Below are 26,594 nucleotides of genomic sequence, written 5' to 3'. Positions count from 1 at the left end.
AACAAAATCACTGTCACAAAGCTCATGCCTTTGACTCAACAGGAAGTGATCATAGGTAGATAGTTTTAGAATCTGAAGGAATTTCAAACACTACTAAGTCTACTACTCTCATTTCACAGATGAGAAAATTGAAAGGTAGAAATTAAGTGACTTTCCCAAGATCACATAAGTAGTAATGAATGGAAGCAGGATCCAAATCCAAGTTACCTGGCTTTATTTATACTTCATGTTTTGTGTACTATATTATGACCAGGACTAGTACTGTAGCCTTTCTTCTCAGCTAGAGAACATATTTTGCATGGTTGTATATAGGATCTAGGTTAGCCCCCTGCCCTCTAAAGTCTACAGTTCTGCTTTAGCTTATAAATGAGGAAAAGGATAGTGGATCGTCACACAGGAAGCTCATGGAGCACTGACAATAAGAAGTGACAAGATGATTAAAAAAAAAAAAAACTAAAAGGAAGAAGTCTGCCCTATACTACCTTAATCCCATGAAGGCATCTTTGAGAACAGATGGAATAGTATCACTGACTAAAAGAACAAAATGATTGGAGAAAATTGGTGAAACGGCAAATTTAGCAGTCACCTCACTATAGTTCCATAGAGAATTTCAGAATGTGCATAAAGAACCTGAGCAATGGAAAGACTCTGCTGATGTCAACACAAGACACATCTCTTTCTCACTGTTGTCCATTTAAATCCAAGAAGAACATTCTGATGCAGACAATGAATGTCTATGTGCAAGTGAAGAAAAGAACTGGAGAAAATGATGTGCTATTTATCATTTAGAGACCAGTTAAATTTTTTTTCTAGTTTATTTTGCCTTCCCCTTTTTATTGTTCTTTCATTTGTGCTGATTTCCAGGGAAGTAGAAAGCCAGGATGCTCTTACATTGACAGATGCTAGGAGACCCAATTTTTGTCCATTCTCCTCACAAAAAAAGGGTATGGTCTGGGGAAATCAGTCATCTTTCCTAGAACAAAACTTGTTTCTTCTTCTAGAAAATGAGTTGAGCAAGATAAAGCCTCAGTTCCCTTCTAGCTGTAGCATATGTTGATTCTATGCTCCTAGAAGACATAATTAATAATAAAAGATAAGATAATGAGAAAGAGAAAGGAGAGAGAAGGGAGGAGCGAGAGAAGAAGAGAGGGAAGAAAGGAGGGATAGAGACTGAGAGAGCACATATTATAATTTTCTAAATAAAAATTTTGTAAAAACATTTTCAACATCAATGTATAAGAGGATCAGGGACACACGTTAAAAGATCTGAAAGTATCTTTGGGTTTCTACAATCATAAGACAGAAAAGCTTTTTGCTGAGTAAAGTAATGCTTGAATTTAAAAACATGGCAAAAGTTCAGTTCACAAGTCAAAATCACTTAGATCACTAAGTTAGGATTTTTTCCCCCTTTGTTTTAATGTTTAAATTTTGGTATTCCTTAATATAATCAACTTAGTCTTATGTTAACAGACAACTCCAACAAAATAGAGGGCTGAGTAGTCCTCAAAATTCTACCTACATTTTTTAGCTTTCCTGTCCAATCTCCATCCTTTCCCAAAAATGTTCCCATTTGACAGCTAAGAAAATCAAAACATTAAGCAGTGAAGCAACATAACCTTAGTCCAATATGACAAAGCTAATTAGTGAGAGAATCACAGTAAGAAAACAGATACAATTTCCAAAATTGCTAAAGAATTTGATTCACTCATATTTAATCCCTCCTTTATTGCTAAATATTCATAACTTATTGTAAAGGGAGACTTCAAACATTTCTCAATCAAATTCCACAAGTGAATCTTTCTTAAAGAATACTTGTTCACAAATTTTTACTACACAGAGAAACATACACATATGCACACAAACACAAACAAAAACAAAATTAAAATTTAATCCACTGATAAAATCTTGAATCTTCCCAGAAATTTTATGGAATGACTATAGTATTGTGGGGGATGGCTCAATAGGTCAAAAGTTTTTTTTTCCCCAAAATTTTTTTTTCTAGTAGTATTTTATTTTTTCAAATCCATGCAAATAAAATTTTCAACATTCACCTTTGAAAAATCTCATGTTCCAAATTTTTCTCCCTCTCCCCTTCCCTAAGATAGCAATCAAATGTAAATTAAACATGTAGTTTTCCTGAAAATATTTCCATATTCATCATGCTCTGTAAGAAAAATCAGATCAAAAGGAAAAAAAAAATACACAAGAAAAGGGAAAGAAGCAAACAAACACTCCCACCATCAACAACAAAAAGGTGAAAATGCTATGCTTTCATCCACATTCAGTCTCCATAGGTCTTTCTCTGGATGTCAATGTCACTTTTCATTAGGATTAGAACTGCCTTGATTCACTTCCAATGGGTCTATTTTTTTTTAAAGAAAATGTTCTGGGAAAATTAAGAGAATGTTCTATATACTCCTTATATACTCATTTTCTTTTTGGAAAACTTGTTTTACCACTGCGTATTCATTATCTGTAATTAGCAACTAGTTTGAGAAGCAAGCTGGTATTCACAAAGCAGAAAAGTATGATTTGCGACAAAGAAAATGGAAACTAGCAAAGTTCATTTTCCTCCTAATTTAAAGGAGCAAGCAGCAGAAATGATCTAAATGTTGATTACTATTTGGTTCTAGTACTTACTTTAAACCTATATTTAAAACTATGTTCTAAAATTCAGACTGTTTCAGAGTAAACAAATCAAGACAAGTACTAAAGGATCAAATAGGATGAAATGGAGGGGGAAAAAAAAAAAAAAAAAAAAAAGAAGCCTGATTTCCTCCAATGGGTTCTCTGGATTAGTGTCTACATGCCAGGCCATTCTCAGGACATCAACATTATCTGTGATACTGTTATGAGAAGTTTTTTTGTTTTGTTTTGTTTTGTTTTGAATTTTCTTTTATCCTGTTAAGAGTTTGATGCTGTTTTTGCAGATTAGGAGGTAATTTGGCTAGCTGAATCCTCAACTTTCCTGGGAGTTTAACATTTACTGATTTGGCTAAAATCTGAATCATGGAATAATAGCATTAAATACAAAGTTGTTTTTTGTTTTTAAACTTTTGAGAAAAGAAACCAAAAGAGGCAGGAAAGGGAATATAGTCACATTTCAATTCAATTCAGTTCTTCCAAGGAGTATTGAGCAAACTTTATTTGTACAAAGATCCCAACCAGCTTTTGAACCAGTGGCTATCTTTTGGCAGGCAAATCTTTCCTCTCAAGTAGTTCACTGTGAATTCTTTAATGCATCCTTGTTGCTTGGTAGTGTAGATTTTGCAAACTTGGTGTTTAAATCCATAACTTGCCTTAATTTGTTAAGTTTGAAGAAGTTTGTTCAGCATCTATGACCTTCGAGGATATGCAAAATTATGATTCTGTTTAATTAAGTCTCTTAAATTTTTATGGCTTAAGAGAATGTATAAGACAGCTGTTTAATCAAAAATTACTTTTCTGTGTCTGACAAAATTGGAAGCTCTAACAGAATACTAGTAGGAGTTCAAAGTTATTTTCCTAAGCGCTTAAATAGAATAAAACCTAGTTAGTTTTGACTTTTAGAATTTCAGTGTGTTGTGACAATGTTATTGGGCAACAGTTCCCTGTCACATGAGGTCAGTGGGAATATTTTTTCTGTAACAATACAAAAGTATACAGTAGGTCTGAGTAGAGTAGCTGCTGCTCTTTCTCCTCTCAGTATGGATGTATTAGGCTTATTTTCTTTGTTGTTGTTGTTTTTTTTTTGTTTGTTTGTTTTTGTTGTTGTTTAAGGGACTTTCAAAAGCTAAAAATAATATGAAATAAAAAAACCTCAGGTCCACAGAATGTATATGAAGCTTTTTTCCTTCCAATTCCTCCCGACTGTGAGGGCCACATGTTGGAATAAGCCAGCAAAAGTGAGAAATTATAAAAAGTAACTTCCTGATATTAGAGAGAGCAATCTGAAAATAAAATCCTAAACTAATTCCTATTTCTCAGTCAAATCATTACAAATCTCACTTCTTCTGAAAGGGTAAAAACATAAAAGAAAACTCAGTGACTTTCTTCTCTATGCATAAGGTATTTCAACTTGAGAGAGTTTACTCCGAACTTAGTTGAACTCCTATATCTCCAACAGCTGAGTCCTCAAAGTTCTACATAGATTTTTTAGCTTCTCTGTCCAATCCCCATTCCTTTTCCAAACTCTTTTTCTGTCTCTCTCAATCCCTAACTCCTCCTCTCTCTCCCTCTCCCACTCCCTCTTTCTCCCTCTCTCCTTCTCCATGTCTCTCTCCCTCTTCTCTCCTACCCTCCCCTTCTCTGGCTCTGGTTCTGTCTGTGTCTATCTATCTCTGTTTCTCTGTCTTGAGAATAGTAAGTATATTAGCAGACATTCCTATTCTTTCCTTACAAAAGCAAAGGGAATCATGCCAAATAAAGATCCCCATGAGGGTAAATGATCTCCGATCTAGTCCAGGTTCAGGTTCAGAGATTCCAATGGGTGGCCCACTTCTGCTCAATTCAAAATAATCAAGGTATTTAGTAGGCCCTTAAGTCCACTTCCTACAGGTATTACACCTCTTCACAGTCCAAGATGTTCTAGAATCTATTCAGGTGGGAACCCTATTACATAAGAGACAATAATCTTTATGGGAACACTGCAGTCTAAGTGTCATTTGTTGCAATGAACACAGATCATAAGTTAAGCCCCCAGCTACCTCCACATTATTTTTCATTATACTGTTCCTTGCTTTGTTTTATTTCAAGAGTACTGAGGGAATTATACTAAACTATCTCTGCAAGTCAGCTCTCCCTTACTCAAATTAGATTTTGCTAAAAAGTAATTGAGCAATTCACAAACAGACCGCTTCTTAAGGAAATGTACCACACATCCATGGTACTGGTTTTCCCCCTCCCAATTATCCTTGCCATTAATTTCTGACACTTCTCCCCTATTAATCTTTGAGTTAATCTGAAGTATGGTTCTTAATGGGGTCTGTATTTGATGAAGAAATAGGAATCTGATTCAGTTAACTTTTTTCTTTTTCATTCAGTAATAACTCTTTGTTCGCCCAAACCCCAAGGTACTGTTTACAAATTTGTCAAGAGTCTCTCACATAAGTATAACTTGCAAACACCATCCTGCTTACATTAAATTTATTTTCCCCAAATGCTTTAAAGGGCACACTATATGCATTAACTCCATAAAGTACACGAGAGATGAAAAATGGGAATTTTTCCAGTTTGTTCCTTAAGGAAAAAGACTCATATGAAAAATTCATTTGATAGGCTGTGTAATAAACTTGAGCCCTGGAATTCTGATATGCCTCAAGCTCTTGGAATTGACTATAATGTGTAGTCTCTGAGTACTTGGTGAGATGCTTCCCTTCCTAGCCATGCAGGTCACCTGTAGGAGGCTTCTCTTATCTTAAAAGATTGAGTCTGCAGCTAATACCAGCCTTTTATTCCCAGATTTTTCCATCCTACTTGGGAAGGTGGCTTCAGTTCCTGCCCATCAGATGCCAAATATCATTTCTTATTAATCTACTAGCTTTGATAATACCAGTTAACTCATTAGAAAATTATTAAGAATAATAAAAAAGAAGTTGAGAGAGACAAACTTGGGGCTAAATGTGATGCACTGAGAAGCTGGGTTTTTGTTGTTTTTTTTTGCTTGTTTGTTTTTGTTTTAAGATTTTCAAAGTTGAGAATATTCTTTTATGGAAATCTGATTCAAAAATGGAAACAGATTCAGAAAGGAAGCCTGGTTGTTAATTTGTTACTGACCCTTTATGAGATGCTAATCTATACTGGTAAAGGGATAATCTTTAACAAATCTTAACAAAGAAATCACCGGCCCCCTACTACCATTCTTCCTCCCATCCCAGGCCCCCAAAGATGAGCCAAACATGAGCTATTAAATAATTCTGAATGGCTTAGTCTTAGATGAAATTATAGTTAAGTCAAGAATATTAAGCACCGACTATGTGCCAGTTATATCCTGAGCTATGAAGGCCCAAAGAAAGAAAACGCCTTGTTCTCAAGGAACTCCCATTTTTAGTGTGAAGGCAACAAGTAGAAACTATACAAAGATAAACAGGAGAAACTAGACATGGAAACAAGGAAGGAGAGTTCCCAACATTGGGGACAGCCAATGAAAATACCCAGGGCCAGGGAATAGAGTGTCCTGTGTGAAAAATAGCCAGAAGATGAATGTCTCTGGGGAGGAGTGAGAACATGCAGGTAAGGAGATTCATGGGGAAGGGTTTTGAAAATCAAGTAGTGAATTGATGCTGCAGGTAATAAGGGAGCCATTGGAATGGGGGGAGGGTGTGCAATGGGCAGGGAGAGACCTGTGCTTTAAAAGAATCAATGTGTCAGCTGAACAAAGGGTAGAGTGAGAGACAGGAGACATAAGGCAGCAGCTCTGCCATAATGCAGGCCCCAGAGCAGTGAAAGTGTCAAAGAAGGATGGACAGAGATGGGAGACATTGCAGAAGTACAGTCCTCAGGACCTGGCCCAACACTGGATGGAGGAGGGCAGATTGAAGAGCTGAAGATTGCAGCTCCATTGTGAGTCTGGGTGGCTGGGAAGGTGGTGGCTTCCTCAACTGTAAAAAATAAATTAGGAAAAGGGGGCAGCTTAGGGTTTGGGAAAAATGAATTCAGCTTTGGATGTACTGAACTTAATTAAGATCCAATTCAAGAGGCCCAACAGACGATTGGAGAAGAGGGAATGGAGGTCAGAAGAGAGGGATTGTTGTCTTTGCTGCTATCATCTTTCCATTCCTCACTCTTGATAACCATGGTCCTTTTCGTCGCTAGTCATTTTTGCACTAAATTGTCTGAAAATTAATCCCTACTACAGTATGCACTAATAATGAAGAAGTTAGGTTGCAGTGGTCCTGAAGGTAGGAGGATCAGCCTCTGACATTTATTAGTTATATGACTCTGAGCAAGACACTTAATTCTGATTGCTTAAAAAAAAAAAAAAAAAAAAAAAGTTAGGTGACAGATTCAGAGTCTGTTAGTTGGAGGATTTGCATCTTAAAGAAGGGAGAAGTGAAATAGATATTTCTATTCTACCCATGAGACCTGCTCTCCCCAACCTTCCTGCTATCACTAAGGTGAATGCCTGAAAACTAAGATGGAAAAAAAGTATCCTTCTATACACTTCACCAAGCTTCTACTTCAAGAAGTGAAAAAGTTAACTAAGAATGAATAATTATTAGATTTTGCCTGTGATCTCTGAATTACATACAAAGAAATGCAAGAATATCTTTCTCCAAGCAGAAGCTTTTCAAAAAAGTTGAGTGTGGGGAGTAAGCTTAATCATTTTCCTAATGAATTCACATTATCATCTAAGAGAAAGCATCTGGTAGGGGCTTCCTCCAGGTTGGCTTTAAGCCTCTCTGCCAAGCCCACCTCTATCACATATGTAGTGGTCTGTAAACACACACTAAGGGAGCTATAAGAATAAAGAATAACTCCTGTTATCAGAAGTGAATCATCTGTCTCTAATTTAGGTGCTTTCTAGGGTTTTGATTTTTTTTTTTTTTTTTACAGCATTTTTCCTTAATGTGCAGAAAACCAGCATAGTAAGTTTCACATCTCCAAATAAACACCAAAAAACTCCCATGAATTATAAGAAAAACCAATGCACTACTGAGTAAAATGAGAAAAAGGGTTGAACTGGATGATCTCTCAGGTCCCTTCTTGTCTGAGTGTACAATCCTGACTCACTGAAGATGAACACATAGTCCCCTCCCTGCTGGTGCTCAATCCCTACCTGATAGCCCGAAGGATGGAGAAGCCATAGTTCCCTAAGGAGGCACAGGTACAATAAGACTTCCCCAGAAGTGCAAGGTTGAGGGCTTTTACAGGTTGGCTTGTGATGCGCCCCCCCTTACCTGCTTCACATTGCCCCCAGCTGCTGTCAGAAGTCAGAGACCCCTGCCAACAAGCCAGCCAGAATCAAGCTCCATAACTTGGGCACAGCTTCACCAGGATTTCAACTCCGTCACTGGTACTCCAAGTGCCTGGGGGATTTTGGCCAACCCAAATAACTGGTACTAAGGTGGTAAGGGGGGAGCTTCCCCCAATGGAAACTTTCAATTTTGTCCTCTTGAGAGAACATTCAAACTACACTGATTCCCTGCTGGAATTCCAAACATTTCCAGGATTTTGTAGAATGGTAGGTTCTTAACTACTTAGTAGATATTTTATCATTATGAATTATATCTCTGTTATTAAGTACTGTTTATATGCTTATTGATTCTGTGGTGAATAAGAAGAATTCTATCATCTAAACACATCTATCTAATTTGTCTGAAGCATCAACTTGTTGAAATACAGTAAGTTCAAGGAGGCAGCAGTTTTTTGTCAATGGCATAGGTTTCAGATACAACTGAGATTTAGTAAGTTCACAAATCCACATTCTCCTTGACAATGAGCTGGTGCTGTTCTGTAAGGAGAAAGTGAATTGAAGGACAAAAGATTTCTGACTCTTATAACAACAACAACAACAACAACAACAACAAATCCCAGTATTTTTTTAATAGTTAGGGTAGTAGCTACCAACACCCAACATCTCCTGGTGGTTAAAAATGGATATTTGTGACTTCTTCAGTTCTAGACATCATGTGCTGTGTGGATGAATAAGATGTGACATTCCCTTCAGGGAGCTTTCAATTTAGAAGGTATATTTCCTTATCTGTAAAATGAGAATGATGACACTCAAATTTGCCTCCTCACAGAACTGTTGTGAAGAAAGTATTTTATAAATCTTAATATCACAGCAGGCATTTATCTAGCTCTTTAAGGCTGGCAAAGAGCTTTTTTTGTTATCTCATTTGATCCTCATAACAATCTCAGGAGGTAAGTACTATTAAAATCCACAACTTACAGACGAGGAGACTTACAGAAGTTAAGTTATTTGCTAAGGGTCACACAGCTAGTAAGAACTGATGCAGAATTCAAACTCGGATTGTTTTGATGCTTAGTTCAGTGCTCTATCCACTCAAAATCCAGAAGCATGTGAATTACTGATTGAGAGAAAGAAAGCAGTCTAGAGAACAGAAGTGACAAACAGCAGGTTCAGAAATGAGCCTGAAGGGGAGGCAGGAGATGAAATGACAGAAATGCTCTCAAGGGGTCAAGGGATGGACTAGTAGATGACCTCTAAGGTCACTTCCTCTTCTGAGATATACAGACTCAAACATTATTATATGGACACAAATATACTTGTTAGAATGCTCTAATGAATAAGAACTTATAATTTGCGCATGCTATTAGCTTGTTAATGAAATGGATGCTTCTGGAGGATGTCAGTGATCCCAGATTGCCTCCCCACTCCCCACAAAAAGTTCTAAAATGAAAAGAATCCAAGCCACAATTCTAAATCACCAACTTCCCAAAAGAGGTTCATGAGCATCTCAAAAGGCTCAGAGATATTGGAATCAGGCCACTGGGAGAAGAGTGCTAACCTGTCTAAACATGTACCATCTGCCTTGTGACTGTGTCTAAAGGAAGACACAGAACGGCAACTGAGAAATCTTTCTAATTAGTCAGAAACTGCTCAGGAGAAATGCTTTGACCAAGGTTCTCAACTGTTAATCAAGAGGATTTTCAAAAACAGAGTTCCATAATATTTTCTTGTCCTGACTGCTAGTGACTCCATGCACCTGAATTTTTCACCATTTCCCTAACTCAGCAGATTGCTTCTAAGATATCATCTCTCCATAATATCATAGGACTTAAAATTGGGAGGGATTTTAGAAATAATCTGGTTTAATCTTCCCATTTTACAAAGAAAGGTGTCTAGGAGGTTAATTGAGCTTGCCCAGGGTCATACAGATAGGCTGTGAGGGCCAGAGGAGGAATTCAAATCAGGCTCCTTATCCAGTCCCTCTCAGCACAAAGTCAACACCTGAAGCATAATTCAAGCTCAACTGAGATAAGTACTCAAAGAAATAATTCACTAGAAACTAAAGATAAATTGAAGACATTTTTAACAAACAGGAAAGAGACCAAAATAGGAACATATTAGGCTTACAAAAGATATTGGTGGTCATCTAATCGAGTCTTTTAATTTGGGGATTCCTAAAATGTAGGCAATTTACCCAAAGTTGTAAAGTGGGTAAGCAGGAGAAACAGAATTTGAATTCATGTCCCTGGATCAAAATGAAATACTCTATATCAACCTCCCCCACCCAAAAGCTTATCTGAGATGGTCACAAAGAACCATGTCTCTTTAGTGATAGTTTCCTACTCTCAACATATTTTTAAACTGATTCTTCTTGGTCAAGTCCTTGGCAAAGATGGATTTTCTCCAAAGAATGCTTTCTAGAGAATATCAGCAGCCATGAATCACAGGTACTCGGGATCATTGAATAGGCATCTACTGGAGAAGAGAATATGAGGTGGAAAAAGAACTTGGAAACTGGAGTGTCTAAATGCTTTATTTAAGAGATCAAGAAAGAGTCTCAGAAACAGAAAGGATTTTACCTCAAAGTCATGAAGCCAGTAAAATGTAGAGCTGGGCTTTGAAACAAGCCCTCTAATCTTCAAGTCCAGTCCCCTTCCCAACAATTCTCCAAGGAAAATAATTTAACTGAACTACAAGTTTTCAAATGAAATAAAATATCATTTCAACTGTGGTAGACTCAGCTCTTCTCAGCAATGTGATGATTCAAGGCAATTCCAATAAACTTTGGCTGGAAAATGCCACCTGCCTCCAGAGAGAGAACTTTGGAGACTGACCAGTATTTTCACCTTTTTGTTTGCTTTTTTCTTTCCTTTTTTTTTTCTTCTTCAGCAAAATGGATTGTTTTGACTCCAGGCCTAGTACTTTATCCATTGCACCATTTGCTGAAAACAGAGTAGACTAAAAGAATCAAATATTTGTATAGAAATGGAAAAGGAAACTAGTAATGGAGAACTTCTGCCCCCTGGTAGGTCTCAGGGATGGACACTGGATGACTAAAAACTCTCAACTCTTCCTTCCTAGACTATATATATATAGAAAACAAGGCACAAAGGAAATAGGGAACTAAGACATGGGTTAATTGGCAGAAAGGTAAAGGGAGTCTTTCCTTTGTCCATTCATGAATTATTCATAGAACACATATAAGTACAAAAGGAATGAAATGGAAATGCTACCTTCAGAGAAATCACAAAATGCTGGAGCCAAGAGGGAACGCTGTTGAATAGAATCCTACTGACCTTTATTGACAGATAACCATAGAGACCAATAGAATTATACTTAGTATTCCATGAAGGCCTATGGTCGAAAAATATGTTAACAGTATCTATTCATTTTCAGGGAGTTATAATAACATGGATATATCACCTGAAGGCAGAAAGAGGTACGAGTTGCAAGGAAAATACTTATCGATCAAATCAGTACATGAAATCTACCCATAAAGGCTCAGTCAGCATTTTGGACCAGCCTCTCAAGTTGCAAGGAGACATTCCTATCACAAGTACCTTGCTTACTGTCAGTGAAAGACCTGAAAAAATTTGGGGCTTTCTGTTCTTTATTAAATGCCTTAATTCCCCCATTCACTACATTTTAAAAAAATTCTATTTTGACCAAGTATTGATCTTACTCCATGGTTGTCCAACATTTTGGTCTGTGAGTCAATTAACGAAGCAAAAAAACCTCACGGACAATCTCCAAACCTCCTAGAACATGACTGATGGGAAGCAATGCTGTTTTATTTTTGTTTTTTTAAAGATGCCACTGAAGGATACCAAAGTTATTAATTCTGGCCGAAAGAAATAAGAAAAGATTTTATACTACAAACAATACATTTCCCTTCCTCTTTATTGTCTCTTCCATCAGAGGGAATTACAAGTATGGCATTATTACTCATCTGAAAAGCTGCCATAGTCTCTAAAATGTCTACCTTCAATTCATACTTTGCAAAGCTCCCAGATTATATATCTTTGATAATATCATAATGTCAATGCTGCTTCTTGTTAAAAACATTCAATGGATCCCTACTGACTATCAGTAAAATTTAAATTCTGTAGCCTGGCATTCAAGGCCTTCTATTACTTAGTACTATTCTATCATTCTGGATGTATTTCACCCTAACTACTGTTTAGGTAATCTATAACCCAACCAACTCAGATTACACCACAATCCCCAGGACAAGCTGTTTTCCTACCTTGGCTACCATTATGCCCTACTCCTTGAAAACCAATTCAAATGCTATCTCTTCAAAGATATTTTCCCTGTTCTCCCTTTACCTCCTCCAATTCTGTAATTATTATTTCCAACTCAGACCTCACACAGCATTCTATCTACACAATGTAAACTTATTATCTTAGTTATTTATCTATGTGCGTTCTAATGCCCCCATTGTACTGTATTCCTGATAAGGGATTACCTCTGATTTAAACATTTCATTTACAATAGTACCCAGCAGAGTGCTTTATATACTTTAAGTATTCAATCAAAATTTGTTAAACTGAACAGAATATAGGATAGGAATCGTATGAAAGACTCTGAACTACACTTTGAGAATCACTAATCTCAAGTATACTTTTTTCTTAAGTTAATTAACTACCTTAGTGTCTCTGATCTAAGGATGGAGAAACCTTTGGGGAAAAATACTAATGAGAATCCATGGGCACACCATGCATTGTCATCTATTTCTCAAACGACAAAAACTAAAGGAGTAGATTGAGGGGATGAATGTAACTTTATGGTACTCTACCCCTTAGAAGTCTATGAGTGAACTCACTCAATGGCTTCCAGTATATCCTAAAGAGATGACAGAAAACCTGAGGGACAGAACGTCACCCAGGAAAGTATTGCGCTGAGAAGAAGGCAGGGGGTGAGAAGAGAAACAAAGGGTTTAAGGGGGAGGAAGAGAACTGGGACACAGAGAGACATAAATCTCGAGACTGGACAAGAAGTGTGACAGAAGCTTACAACAGAGAACCACTGCTCAGAGCCAAAAAGGAAGGTGTCTGAACAAAGGTGGCCTGAGGATATTTATCCCCAGTATCCCATTTTTTGCTTGTCTATGAAATAACTCATGTGTCCTCCCAAAGAGAGGGGCTATCTGGGAAGCTCCTGGAGCTGGGACCCAGCAGTGCCTGGAGGGGATGAACCAGGGGAGAAAGGACAGAAAGCCCATGGGCATGGTGACCATTAGACTGCATTTCTTTTATGTGCCTTGATTCAAATTTTGATCAAACACCTTATTTTATTTGTGCCTTGAGTAAGACTACCAATGGAGTTGGCCATTAAGTAGAGTCTTGTGCCTACCAAAGAATGACCATGGGTGGACATTTAAGTGTATGATCACCCACCACTGGAATGAAACACCAAAGTTCCAGAACCAAGGAAGCCTGGGCTACTGAGAGCTACAATTACTTACATTTTTTTTTTAACCTTTACAAAAAATCTTTCTTTATCAGTGGAATAGTTGGGGAAACAATGATGAAGCTGATATTCCTGCCACTATCTTGGTTTCTGCCCTTTCACTTTATGGCTAAATAAGTTCACTTGCCTGCCTTGTAGCCTTCCTGCCTCTAGCCTCTCCCTTCCTTAGTTTATCTTCCTTCCAGAACTCTTGCCAGACTAGGCTCCCCTCCTCTTCCTCCTCCTCCTCTTCACAAAGCTTCAAAGAATCTCCACCTCGAGTAGGACAAAATCCAAACCTCTCAGAATCACACCAAGTCCCCTGACCAACCTTTCCAGACTCATAGTCTACAAGTCCAGACCTTTTGGGTCAAAAGTGCTCACCTGGCATCTCCCAAACCGACAGGGCTGCTGCTGAAATGTCCTTCCCTCTCCTTTCTTCATGGTGAAACCCTTTAAGACCAAGAACAAATCGCACCTTTTCCCCTGGCAGTTGCTCCTGCTCACCTGACACTTTTTTCCTTCCTTCCTTTCTTTTTTTTTTTGCTGAGGTAATTGGGGTTAAGTGACTTGCCCAGAGTCACACAGCCAGGAAGTGTCTGAGGCTGGATATGAACTCAGGTCCTTCTGACTTCACTGTGTGCATCTTCACTGCACCACCCCATCTGACACTATTTATTATTCACTCACCTGGATACGCCTCCTCTTATATCCTGATAAAATAGTACAGTCTAGAGAGAAAAAATGCTACCATAAGATCTAGGGTTCAAATACTAGCCCTGCTACTTATGTCTATTTGACAGTCTTGGCTTCATGATCTGAAAAATGGGATGGGTGGTGAGGGAGATCATTGGATCAGCTGGCTTCCGCTATCTCTTCCAGCTCCAAAACTATGATCTAAGAGGGAACCTGTGTTTTGTTTCTTATATCTCTGTACCCATCTTCTCCTGCTTTGTGAAAGGTACACAATCACATTATATCTGGGTTCTTGGTCAAACTAAATAATGCAGATGACATTCTAATTAAAAGTAGTCATGAAGCATTTTTACTTAAGAATTCTACAATAAAGAGACACTTTTTTGCCATAACACTGAGGAACTTTATGGAACTCTACTCATCAGTATTGAAGTTGTTTTTTATGCTCTTTCTATGCTGCCATACTGTTGCTTGTGGAAGAAAAAGTGCAGTGAAACCCAGGTGGAACCAGTCCCCAGAAGCCACTTCACCTCTGTAGACCTCAGTTTCTTCATCTGTAAAATGAACCAGGTTGGATGGAGAAGATCCCTCCGGGCCTCTGCCATTTGAACAGGTGACTCCACGGTGCAGGTTTTAAAGGCGAGCCAAAGCCAAAGAGAAGAGCCCTCCTCTTCTCCAGGCCAGCAGAGGGACAAGCACAAACCTCAGGGCACAGCCAACATTTTCACCTATTCATCAACTATAAATAGCTTCTGTCACTGGGGAGTCTGGTGCGTCTCCACCTGCCCTGCTCCGGCCGACCGTCCTGATGCCCTCGGAGGCAGGACTCTCAGGCTTGGCTGCTGGTGTCCAAGAATCCTCTCGGGGAGTGGAGCTGGGGCATGGAAATTTTAAACCCAGAAAGGTCTCAGCAGGGAAAGCTATCAGCTTCTTCCAGATGGTCAGAATAATCTGAGAAGGCTGACATAGAGCATGCCTCTGGCACCTTCGGCAGCATCCTTGGGAGTGGAATCCACATTTTGTTATTCCTCAGGCATACCAAGTACTTTTCTATCTACTCTATCCCCATCAATCCATTTGTGGCGCTCTGCTCTGGATGGTTCCACATCAATCAATCAGGAGAGATTTGTTAAGTGCCTACTATGTGCCAGGCACTGTGCTAAGCGTTGGATACACAAAGAGACAAAAGGCAGTTTCTGCCTTCAAAAAGCTTACAATCGATTAAGGGAACCAAGACACAAAGAAATCTAGTCAAAGCAAGCTATATACTGGACAAACTGCCTGGAGTTTAAGAGGGGTTAGGGAAAGCTTCCTGAGGTTTAGTCGGGACATAATGGAGGCCGGGGACATCAGAGCAGAGGAGGGAGAAGATCGGGCCGGGGGGGGGGGGGGGGGGGGGAGCAGCCAGAGAAAATTCCTAGAACTAGGAGATGGAGTATTTTGTTCAGATATCAGACAGAAGCATGCAAATCAGGAAGTAAAGTATATGAATAAAGGTAGGACGAGACCCTGAACTAATGCAATACACATGTTCAAATGAAAGAATACATAAGAGAAATGCAGGGAGATTGTAGTAGGGAAAGGATTATTTGTCTTTCCTTCTTGGAGAAGACCAGGACTTCAGGGAAGGGATACCATGGCATGCAAGTGCATTGGACTTAAGGGAAGGAGGTTGGGCCAGGTCACCTGCCTCACCTTCCCCTTCAGAGTCATGGAGCCCAGTGGCCAGATAAGAGACCAGGAGGACTGGAGATGGCAGGGAGGCAGTGGGAGACCTGGTTATTTTGTTTGTTTTTGTTTTTTTTCTTGCTCAAGCAATTGGGGTTCAGTGACTGCCCAAAGGCCCCTAGATTCTGGATGCTGAAACCTCATTAGGGTTTTGGGGCCATGCTGTAAGTCCTAATCACTCTGGCTCTTGGGGTACAGAGAGAGGTCAGAGATCTGAGCTGTGGTCAGAGATCTGAGGAAGCAAAAAAGCCACTGGGAGTAGTAGAGACTACAGACAGGTCCTTTCTGTTCTAGAATCCTGGACTGTGGACTACACACATATGTAACTGTGCCCCAAAGGGAAGGGGGCTGCCCCAGAAGGAGGCCCCAAGTCACAGACACATTCACACTCTCTTCCTCTCCCCCTCTCTGTCTGTCTGTGTCTCTCTCTTATCTCTGTCTCTTTCACACTCTCTGTCTCTCTGTCTTCCTTCCTTCCCTCTCTGTCTCTGTGTCTCTTCCCCCCCACCCCCAACTGCCTTATCGCTTATGGTGAATTGTCAGGTAAAGCTACAGTTTGTAAAATGTTAATATTGAATTTAAATGGAAACAACAAAACCAACCAACTGGATTCTATGAAATTATGATGACTCAGAGAGGAACATCTGCCCCACCACCTTCTTTGCAGAGGTAAAAGGGACAAGAGCTGTGGACTCCTCCATATAATACCAGACTGGACTGGGAAGATATAATAGTTAGTTTTAGAATCTTGTTTTCCTTATTCTTTGTTTTAAAGGATAGCTCCTCGTAAGTAGGAGGAGAGGAGAGATAGAATTGGAAATAAAAATGACATAAAAACAAAATTTATTAGTAACTTTTAAAGGAAAATGAATTGAAATAACTTGATATATTTTTTTAAAAATAGAGATAATACTTCATTTAGCTGAATATAGAAAAACCAAGCACACCAAAGAGCTTCCTTATCAGCTCTTAACTATACACATATTTTTATTTGTTAACACTGACTCGTCTCTATGCTTTCAGTCCCTTTTTATTGCAGTCCCAGAACACTGTGTCCATTCTCCAGCCCCTTCTCTGGGTACTTTTTAGTCACAGAGGTGGCAATGGCAGTTTTTTGAAGGGCACTCTTCTCTGAAACAGAGGGAGAGTGATAGATAACTTATGGCAAATTGCCCAGAACAGAGAAAGAAAGATTTTTTTTTTCCCCACAATAATTCTGACACTCCCAGAGGGTACTTCATTAGCCTGTCTATGGCAAGCTACCTTAGACACATATTTATTGACAATAGCCTGCCAATTGATTAAACATCTCTATATATGAAGCACTTACAACATAATTAGCAGTTCATATCACAAGATCGTAGGAACTAAGGTTGACAGTTTCTGGGATATTTTGTACATCTTCCATTTATTTTCTTTATCCATAAAATTTAAGTTAGAGACAAGATTTCTTCTTCTATACATTTTCAACTCAATGAAATATTTAGAGTTTTTTGGTATTCTACACTTGAAATCAGGAAAACTCAGTTTAAATCTCAAGCAAGATACTGGGATACAAAAATGACAACACAATTAGAGGAGTCTTGAAGGAACTTCCAATGCAGAGGGAGTAGAGGGTTTGGTGGGATGTAGCATGCACACAATTATAAGATAAAACAGAATAAAGTTTTACCCCCTAAAGTTAATAAAATATCTTGATATGCTATGAATAATAATAATAATAAACTAATTTATAGTTAATCATATAATCATATAAACTAATCATATAAAATCATTATTTTATAACATTCCATAAATGTTTCTTCATATAAACTAAAAACAAAAAACATATAAACTATTCTAAACCGGTACACTAATGCATTATTGGTGGAGTTGTGAAGTGATCCGACCATTCTGGAGAACAATCTGGAGCTATGTCCAAAGGGCTATCAAACTGTGCATACCCTTCGACCCAGCAGTATTTCTATTAAGTCTGTATCCTAAAGAGATCTTAAAGGAGAGAAAGGGACCCATATGTGCAGAAAAGTTTGTGGCGGCCCTTTTTGTAGTGGCAAGAAACTGGAGACTGAATGGATACCCATCAGTTGGAGAATGGCTGAATAAGTTATGATATATGAATGTTATGGAATACTAGTGTTCTGTAAGAAATGATAAGAAGGATAATTTCAGAGAGCCCTGGAAAGATTTACATGAACTGATGCTAGGTGAAATGAGCAGAACACATCATCGTACACAGCAACACATATAGGATGATCAATTCTGATGGACGAGGCTCTCTTCAACAATGAGATGATTCAGAACAGTTCCAATTGTTCAGCCATTAAGAGAGTCTTCTACACCCAGAGAAAGGACTGTGGGAACCGAGTGTGAATCACAACCTAACATTTTCATTCTTTTTGTTATTGTTTGTTGCATTTTATTTTCTCTCATTTTTTTCCTTGTACAGCAAAGTAAGTGTATAAATATGTATGCATATATTGGATTAATATATATTTTTATCATGTTTAACATATATTGGATTACTTGCTATCTAGGGGGGAGGAGGGAACAATTGGAAGACAAGGTTTTGCAAGGGTTAATGTTGAAAAATTATCCATGCATATCTTTTGAAAATTAAAAAGCTTTAATAAAAATGCTATTTAAAAAGCTAGATAGACTCGCCTCCCCTTTTATAACATCAATTTTTGAATTTTTTCTTTCTTATATTTAGTTGTAATTCAAAACCCTCCCCTATTAAATGTGCCATTTCAAGGCCCTATGTGATATGCCCCTGTCCCACCTGCTGAGTATTATTTCATATAACTTCTTAAAACTGGAAATGCATTAACTAGTACCCCCTGCAAATGTCTCTTGCTCTGCCACCTCCAACACTGTTTTTATTCCCTGGGTCTGAAAATCTCTCCAATATTAACTCTATAGACATCTTACTCATATTTTAAATCCAATTTCTTTGAAGTGTTCCCTGATTCTAAAAACTCCAAGTGAACATTTTCTCTCCTCTAATCTCACAGAATATTTTGTATCTACCCTGGTCTTAGCATATTCTAATTAGATTAAATTTATCTGTGAAAATATCATCACCTAAATGCAGAGGCTATGTCTTGTATAATATCCTTGCATTTAGGTTCCCAGAGCAATACTTCTTAACCTGGGGTCAATTACTTTGTTTTTAAGAAACATATTTTGATAATCTCATTTCAAGAGAATTCATTTCCTTTGTACTTCTATGCATTTTATTATGGCACCCATGGACTTCCCCAGTCACTGCCAAATGGCAGAAAAAAGACACAAAAAGATAAGAACCCCTGGGCCCGAAGCCTAGCACAGAATATTGTGAACAAGAGGCATTCAACAGACTCATTAAATGAAGAGATGAAATGTGAATTTTGTAAGAGTCTAAGAAAAAGACATCAACTATTCGAGCTGGGCAAAGATGAAAAAACTTAGAATGTTGGGTTTGTAGTGAACGGACTTTTTCACTTTCTTCCTTATTCAAAGGTTGAAAAATATGAACTTTCTGACTTCCTAAGTTCCAAACAAAATGAATTTTCTAAGACATAACAATTCATAGTTTCTTTAAAAAAAAATAAACTAATTCCTTATATAGTCTATCTTTTTGAGAAGTAATATGATTTAATAGGTAGGGAAATGGGCTTGGATTCAGGAAGATTGGCATTCAAATCTTGCCTTAAAGCTTATCAGTTGTATTACTGGGCAAATCACTCAATCACTATTTGCCTCAGTTTCCTCCTCTGTAAAATGGGGATAAAAAGAACACTGCCCTCTCTGGGTTGCTGTGAGGATCAAATGAGGTAATTGTAAATGCAAGATATAGTCCCTGGCCCCAGAGTAAGTGCTGTATCAATGTTAGCTATTCTCATTAGTCATTCTGTATATCAATTCATTCATCTGTTAGGTGAGAGGTGGAGGGATATGATGGCCTCTAAAGTTCTTAACAGCTGCAAGTCTATGATTCTATAAAGACACTTAGGTTCACTGGTGTGACTTTAATGCACAATCAGCAAATCTATCTCCAGCCTTTAAAAAAAAAAAAAAAAAAAAAAAAACACCTTTAGCCAGAACCTTTATTATTTCTGGTATTATGAAAGGATTGCTTCTGAAACATCTTCTCCAGTAGTGATGGTCTAACCCTGGAATGTGCTTCTTTTGTAAAATGTTTCTCAAAAGGCTAGAGGTATGTCATCCTCAATATCATAAAGCTAGATTGGCAGAGACATGGGGCAAATAGTGGTTCTGCTCCCACTATCTCTCAGAGAAGTCAGGTCACTTCTTCGAACTCGAGTTTTCTCATCTGTACAGTAACGGGATTGAACCAGATGATCTCTAATATCTTTTCCATCCAACTTCAACATTATATGGTTCTATCAATCAGATGGTCAATACACACTTATCAAGTGCTAAGAGTATGGCAGGCAGTGTTTTAAGCACTGGGTTTACAAAGAAAAGTCAATGGTCATCTCTACTCTTGAAGCTCCCAGCCTAATGGAGAGGACAATGTGCAAACAACTCTGTACAATCAAGAGATACTGAACAAAATGGGGGCCATCTCAGAAGGGACTGGCATCCCGAAGGAGGGCATGCCCTAGAGTGTGGGATTGTAGTTAGGCCCAGGATTGAGTCAGAGAAGTCAGGAGCCAGACATGGAAGGAGAGCGCTGTATGACCACAGACTCCACCACCCCTCTCCATAATCAAATCTGGGTCCTTTAATGTATTAGGAATTAAGATAATCTAGGTAGGAAGGACTTTTAACATTTTTTAAATATTATTTTAATATTTATTTATTCTAGTGAAAATTAAGAGTAGTTAAGAAATTTCATAGAAACAAACAACATTAAGGCTAGCAAGAACCCTAGATATCATATAACTGAGACCTTCATTTTGCAGCACAGGAAAGATCATAGTGGTAGTTACCGCCAAAGCTAGAAAGGGGAGGGGAACGAATATTTAAAACGTGCCTAGTGGAAGTGAGAGGGGATGGACAAGATGAGCAGCAGCTTTGCAAGGTGGCGTTTTACAGAGTTGCCTGAGACAAAGAAAGGGAGTATCTTGACCTGCATCTCTCGGCCAGAGGAAGGACAGGAACCCGACAGTCCCTCCAAAGTAGCTTCTGCTCTGTCGTCACGCTGCCCTTCACACAGAGTTATTTTTCTAAGTTTCCTTCCTTCTCTATGGGTTAGAGATGTTTTACCTATACCAGAACCTCAGAGGCACAACACCTCCTTCTAGGTCCCTCTTATCTCTATTCAGGCTACAGGTTTGGCCTGCTATAAAGTCAACTAATCAGAAGCACAGACTTCTAGCCAAGTCTTGCCTTTTCACCACTGCTGTGTGAAGACATGGTTCCTTGTACCTCTTCCAGTGTCTAACATAGTGCCAGTACTTGGTAGACCCCCCCCCCAACATCAATCAAACTCTCAAGTTTGTTGAAGTCAAAAATAATCCCTTAGAAATGTCTAAAAGGCAGAAGATCAGGGCTGTTGGCTGGACCCTTCCTCTGACCACACTCCCAGGCAGACAGAACCCTGAGGAGCTGAGGATTGATCCTGAGTTCGAGTGCTATGTGCCAGCCCATCAAATCCAGTCTGTGAAGCAGAAGTGAGGCCATTAGCCCACTGAGTGATGAGAGAGCAAGAAAAAGTGTAAGAAAAAAAGTCTGGTTAGAATAGAAAAAGGGAGGCTGAACCAAGCTGATTCCAGCAAAGTCTCATTTTGTTTTAGCATCTCCTGTCAAAAGTAAGAGGTGTAAGAAAATTCAATCAAATAGGGATGTGAGAAAAAGACTCGGGGAGTAAATGACTTAATTGTCTCCTCAGTAAGAACACGTTTTGTAATTAGGAGTCAGTCAACAGTCAACAAGTATTTTTGTGTTTACTATGTGCCAGGAACTCTACTAAATACCAGAGATACAAAGAAAAGTAAAAACAATTTCACTCCTCAGGGAACTCCCAATCTAATGGGACAGACAATATGGAATAACTAGGTTCCTAGAAAATATGCAACATATGCTATATATGTATATATACATATGTATGCACATATATATGCATATGTGTATACAAGATTAAAGCGATCAGGAGGGGGGGGGGGCAGGCTGTTTATGTTACAACTGCAGACTTAAACTCTGGGAAACCATATGGGGAGGGAGAACTTTGTATTTTTTCCCAGAGGAGAGGTCTGGCATTGCAAGTAAGATGCAAAGGAGAAGTTTATATTCCTTTCAAAGCTAAATTTCTTATCTGATGATTGATGACTGAGATACCAAAACTAATTAGACAGTCCATTTATTGATTATGTTGTTCCATACCAGCCATCTAATTTAACAAGCAATTATGAATCACAACGTTCCATAAGGAAATTTATTATTAAAAATCATGGGAACCCCCCAAAAATGTCTTTGGATGCCTTCAGTGAATATGTAAGTTCTTTTTAAAACTACTGATATTTTAGTTTAGTCACTCAGTCATGTTGACTCACTGTGACCCCACAGACCCAGGATACCAGTCCTGTTCATAGGGTTTGTCTGGCAAAGATCCTGGAGCAATTCACCATTTCCTTCACTAGTAGTTTAAGGCAAACAGAAGTGAAGGAACCTGGCTATAATCCCACAGCTACTAACTGTCTGAGGTTGAATATAAACTCAGGTTTTCCTGCCTCCAGTTCATGTTCCATCCACTCAGCCACCTTGCTAGAGTGTTCTGGGTGGACTGCTGGACATCCCTTAAGCTTATTCATGCTGAAAGGGCGTGCCTTCACAATAAATCCATTAAATAACACAATGAATCCATTAAATAAACACATATTGAGTACCAAGTGCTTGTCACTGGACACACTGGACATGGCATCAGAGCTTTGTTCTGCTTTGGTCTCTGAGTTTCACTGTGTGACTCTTGGCACATCATGTCATTTCTATGTGCTTCCAGTCAGATTTGGAATCTGTACCTCAGTTTCTTCATCTGTAAAATGAAAGAGCTGGTCTGGATTGCACCTAAAATGTCCTTTCAGCTCTGAAATGATCTTCCCTATGATTGGTAATCCTAAATCACAGAACAGCTGCAATCTATAGTCCTGGGAGGCATTCTCATGTCCCCAAAAGCATAGATTCTTTGTATTATCACATCAGAGGTGTTACAAAAGGAACCACCCCACTTTCTTTACCTACATTCTTCCAAAAAATAAACTGGGAATTTCCTGCGCTCATTTCCCCTAACTTCTTGAATTTCCTCCTAATATTCAACTTCCTCCCCTTGTCCTTGCTCTCCCATCCACAAAGAGTTTACCTTTTCAGGGATCAAGGTTTTGATAATCTCATCCTTTTCTCCCTATGATGAGATGCTGAATGTCAGCCCTTGCGCTTCCTCCATCGACCTGCCGTTTCTGATACATTCATCTCTTTTCCCTATTAGTGCAACTGTCGATAGGAAAGAATTAAATGTACCCAAAGCCCTCCTTCAAACAGGATGGTACCCAGATCAAGCCTCTGTGAACTAAGCAGCTTTGTTCCTAAAGCTGTTCCACACTACAGGTGACTATCAGAGGAACCCTTTTCCACTGGTCAAGAAAGCTCCTTCCTGCATATGACCTGCTAGAACAATTTCACAAACCTATAATGCAGCTAGCAAAAAATGGACTGGATAATTGGAATTTGACAACAGGTGAACATCTCTCAAATGAATTCTCTCAATCGATTTAATTCAATCCAACAAATATTTATTTAAGACCGTCTAGGTGCCTGACACTGTGCAAGCTAATGGGGCTACAAAAGCAAAAATGACAATAGCCCCTGCCCTCAACATGATCCAAACCCTTTGTGCTTCGGTTTACCATGTTTAATATGGCAACCTGTGCTGCCCTTCCCCCCCATTTATAACAAAACAAGAAATAGGTTTACCTGCCACAATTTTTTTCCCTCCACAACCCTATCCTTTTTAGGTCAGGTGACTTTTAATTCAACCCATCTCATTAATTTAACAATATTTTTCTGGGCAATTCTGTATCTCAGGTGTTTAAAAAAAAAAAAAAAGAATCCTTTTGTGTGTTGTTTTTTCTTTTTAACAACAATTGCAGAATTGGGCCTAAGGGCCCCAAAGGTTCTAATAATAATTAGTCTCCAACTGTCTGCCAGCAAACCATCTTCAGTAATTAATTCGGCCATCACAGAGAAAACTGTCATGTTCCACATGAGAGGATCAGAAAGCAAGCTTCGGAATGAAAGCAGAAATCTTATCGCTGGTGGGGCCAGTGCTCGGATCCTGTCCCTGGAGAGAAGGATTCAGTGCCAGGCTGTTGCTGAATCAGTCCTGTGTCCTGCTAGCACACAGAGAGATTGAGGATACAGCCAGCTTCCTTTTCTCTGAGAAGAGCTCAGGACCACTTACTTAGCTCTAAGTGGTCTCTTCTTCCTCTGTGTTACACTCTCCTGGCACCCTGCCCAGGTCATAGTGTGCCTCGGCTCACGACCACTCCACAGCCCCCTAACCCGCCTCTTTTATTTTTTCCTTTCTCTTGTGACTGAAGCTCAAGCCCATGAGGCTGCTTTTTAAATTTGTTTTCATGTTCCTATTCTCAGAGCTTATCACAATACCTGGTACATAGTAGGTGCTTTAATGTTTACTGACTGAGTGATGGAAGTGACTGGGCTAGGATTGTCAGTCAGCATAAATGTGTGTTTCACACACTAAATATTATCTACTCTGACATTTTAAATAACAAGGATTTAAATAGAACAAGTTTTACTCACATAACATATAGAGACACACAAAATAAAAACAAACAAAAAAAGACTCCTATTAAACTTCAAACAGAATTTTGTTTAAAGGTGTCCTAAGTAAAGACATAATGGCAAACAATTTCCTTATCCCATCTGAATAACCCATTGGAAAATAAAGTTCTTTGCAAGCTTTTCCTGCTGACTCCCAACTTCTTTTTTCCTCCCACTCAGCAAGCTGCTGAGGGTGGCCCACTTAAGACAATCCCAAATTTCTAAGTGGACGTGCTTGAAAATGGATCCCTTATTAGCAAAGTTATTGATGAGGTTGGAAAAAGTCAGGACTCTGAAGACTAGACCCAACTATGTTTCAGTGAATTTTTTTCTGTCAAGAACTGACTAGCAGAAACAAAGGATGGTGAAGACGTGAATCTGAGGATTCCAAGACCAACTATGTGGATATTCCCAGCCCCTTTCTTTGTCTTCTTAAAAACAACACACAATCACATGTACACAGACACAAAACCAAAATAAAATTCCAAAACAGTCTAGGGAAAGGAGGTTGGTTAAGAGGAAGACCCCTATTGTATAATCACATCCTAAGAGAACTCAAAAATACCACCACCACCACCACCACCACCAAACAACAGAAAAGCAAGGCAGTCCCAGATAATGAACTCCCTGTCCCAGGAGGCATTAAAACAGAAGTTAGAATTCTTTAACTACACAGAAGGTAGGGCTAGCTAACCTCTCTGGAACCTCTTCCAGTTCTAAGATTCTATGAGTCTCTAAATAAGGCTTTTAGCTCAGATTCTTTTGTGCATCTTACTAAAAATAAGAGAGCCAAAAAGCTTCTCATGAACTCTATTCCAGCTAGCCATAGAATCTTACCACCTCCTGATCTAAAGGGGTGACTAAAATTCAACAATGATACACCTAGAAATTAACCTCTGGCACCAGTCATGAACTGAGATCCCCCACCTAGTTCAGCGCAAACTCCAGCTGATTTCCCCCAACTCACTCCCAATTCTCATTAAACTAAAAGACAAATTAGAGAAGAATGCGATCTCACACTGATGCTCAATCTGTCTCACAAAGCATCCTCTCCCTATTCTTCTACTGCAATGAATGAGTCATGAATCTCCTGAGCAAGTTGACCCTTCCCTGGCCAGTCTCAAAGTATATATGCCTAGACTTTGAGAAGGCACAGACAGACAGCTGTAGCCATTTTTTTCTCAGCCCGATAGACAAGCTCTAGAACCAGCTGGCAGTAGGTGGATCACATCTGTCCCATGGAAGGAAACAGAGCCAGAGTTCTGGCTGGAGAGAACACAGCTTGGGCAGACAACTTCCCTGAGGCTCATGCAAGAGACAGGGAGCAACTGCCTGATTGGGAAAGAAAATTAGTAGCTGAAATCCAAATAGTAGATGGTAAAGAAGAAATACATTCTTTACTTAAGCAACCCACTATAGTTATGGTATTTCTTATAATTTTCTCCAAATGGTAGTTATTTATAGACAAGCAAAGTTCTGCTCAACATTTCAGGGGGGAATTTTGTCCCACCTTACAGTGTTTCCTTCTAAAGAATACGTGATTTCACATAGTTACTTCTCTTTTTAAAACTGATATTTCTGCCTTCATTCTAGAATCTTTTTATTGTGTCCAACACAGTAAATGCTGCTCAACTCCCACATGATAAAAAGACACAGAAATGTGAATCCATGAATGGAAACAAGATATACTGGAATTTCAGTGTCAGCCTCACGACACAGTAACAAGAATGAGGATATAGAGGGAGGTTTCTAATCTTGTGGCAAGCTATCACTAACCGAATTAAGTGAATTAAGTTTATTCCGTCTGTCCAGCAACCAAAAATATAGCTCTAAATCCAAATTTTCTAAGACTAAGTCATTCTAAGGCTACATGATGCTTCCCTAATGCAGGGGTTCTTGAGCTGGGATCTGTGAACTTGCTTCTTGTATTTTTCTTTAAAAAATACATAATTTGACAATCATATTTCAATATAATTAGTTTTCTTTGCAATCCTTTTACTTTATGCATTTAAAATATTATTTTAATGAAAGGCCCACCGGCTTT

The 26,594-nt window shown here is 38.8% G+C and overlaps 1 protein-coding gene across 3 annotated transcripts in view; it reads right to left on the bottom strand.

The window, feature by feature from the left end:
- RSU1 (Ras suppressor protein 1) overlaps positions 1–26,594 on the bottom strand; it is a 220,415-nt gene that overhangs the window by 19,756 nt on the left and 174,065 nt on the right. Inside the window, exon 9 of one of the 3 annotated variants that reach the window (XM_031939920.1) lies at positions 1,049–1,067. The exons of the other annotated variants lie outside the window; for them this stretch is intronic. Within the exon in view, the coding sequence (XP_031795780.1) occupies position 1,067 (1 nt within the window). The 3' untranslated portion in view covers positions 1,049–1,066. Of the gene's footprint in view, positions 1–1,048; positions 1,068–26,594 lie in introns of those variants that run through there. 3 annotated transcript variants of the gene reach the window in all.

This window comes from Sarcophilus harrisii, chromosome 5, assembly GCF_902635505.1.
Source record: "Sarcophilus harrisii chromosome 5, mSarHar1.11, whole genome shotgun sequence".
Classification (NCBI taxonomy): domain Eukaryota; kingdom Metazoa; phylum Chordata; class Mammalia; order Dasyuromorphia; family Dasyuridae; genus Sarcophilus; species Sarcophilus harrisii.
This window is presented reverse-complemented; position numbering and strand designations above follow the sequence as displayed.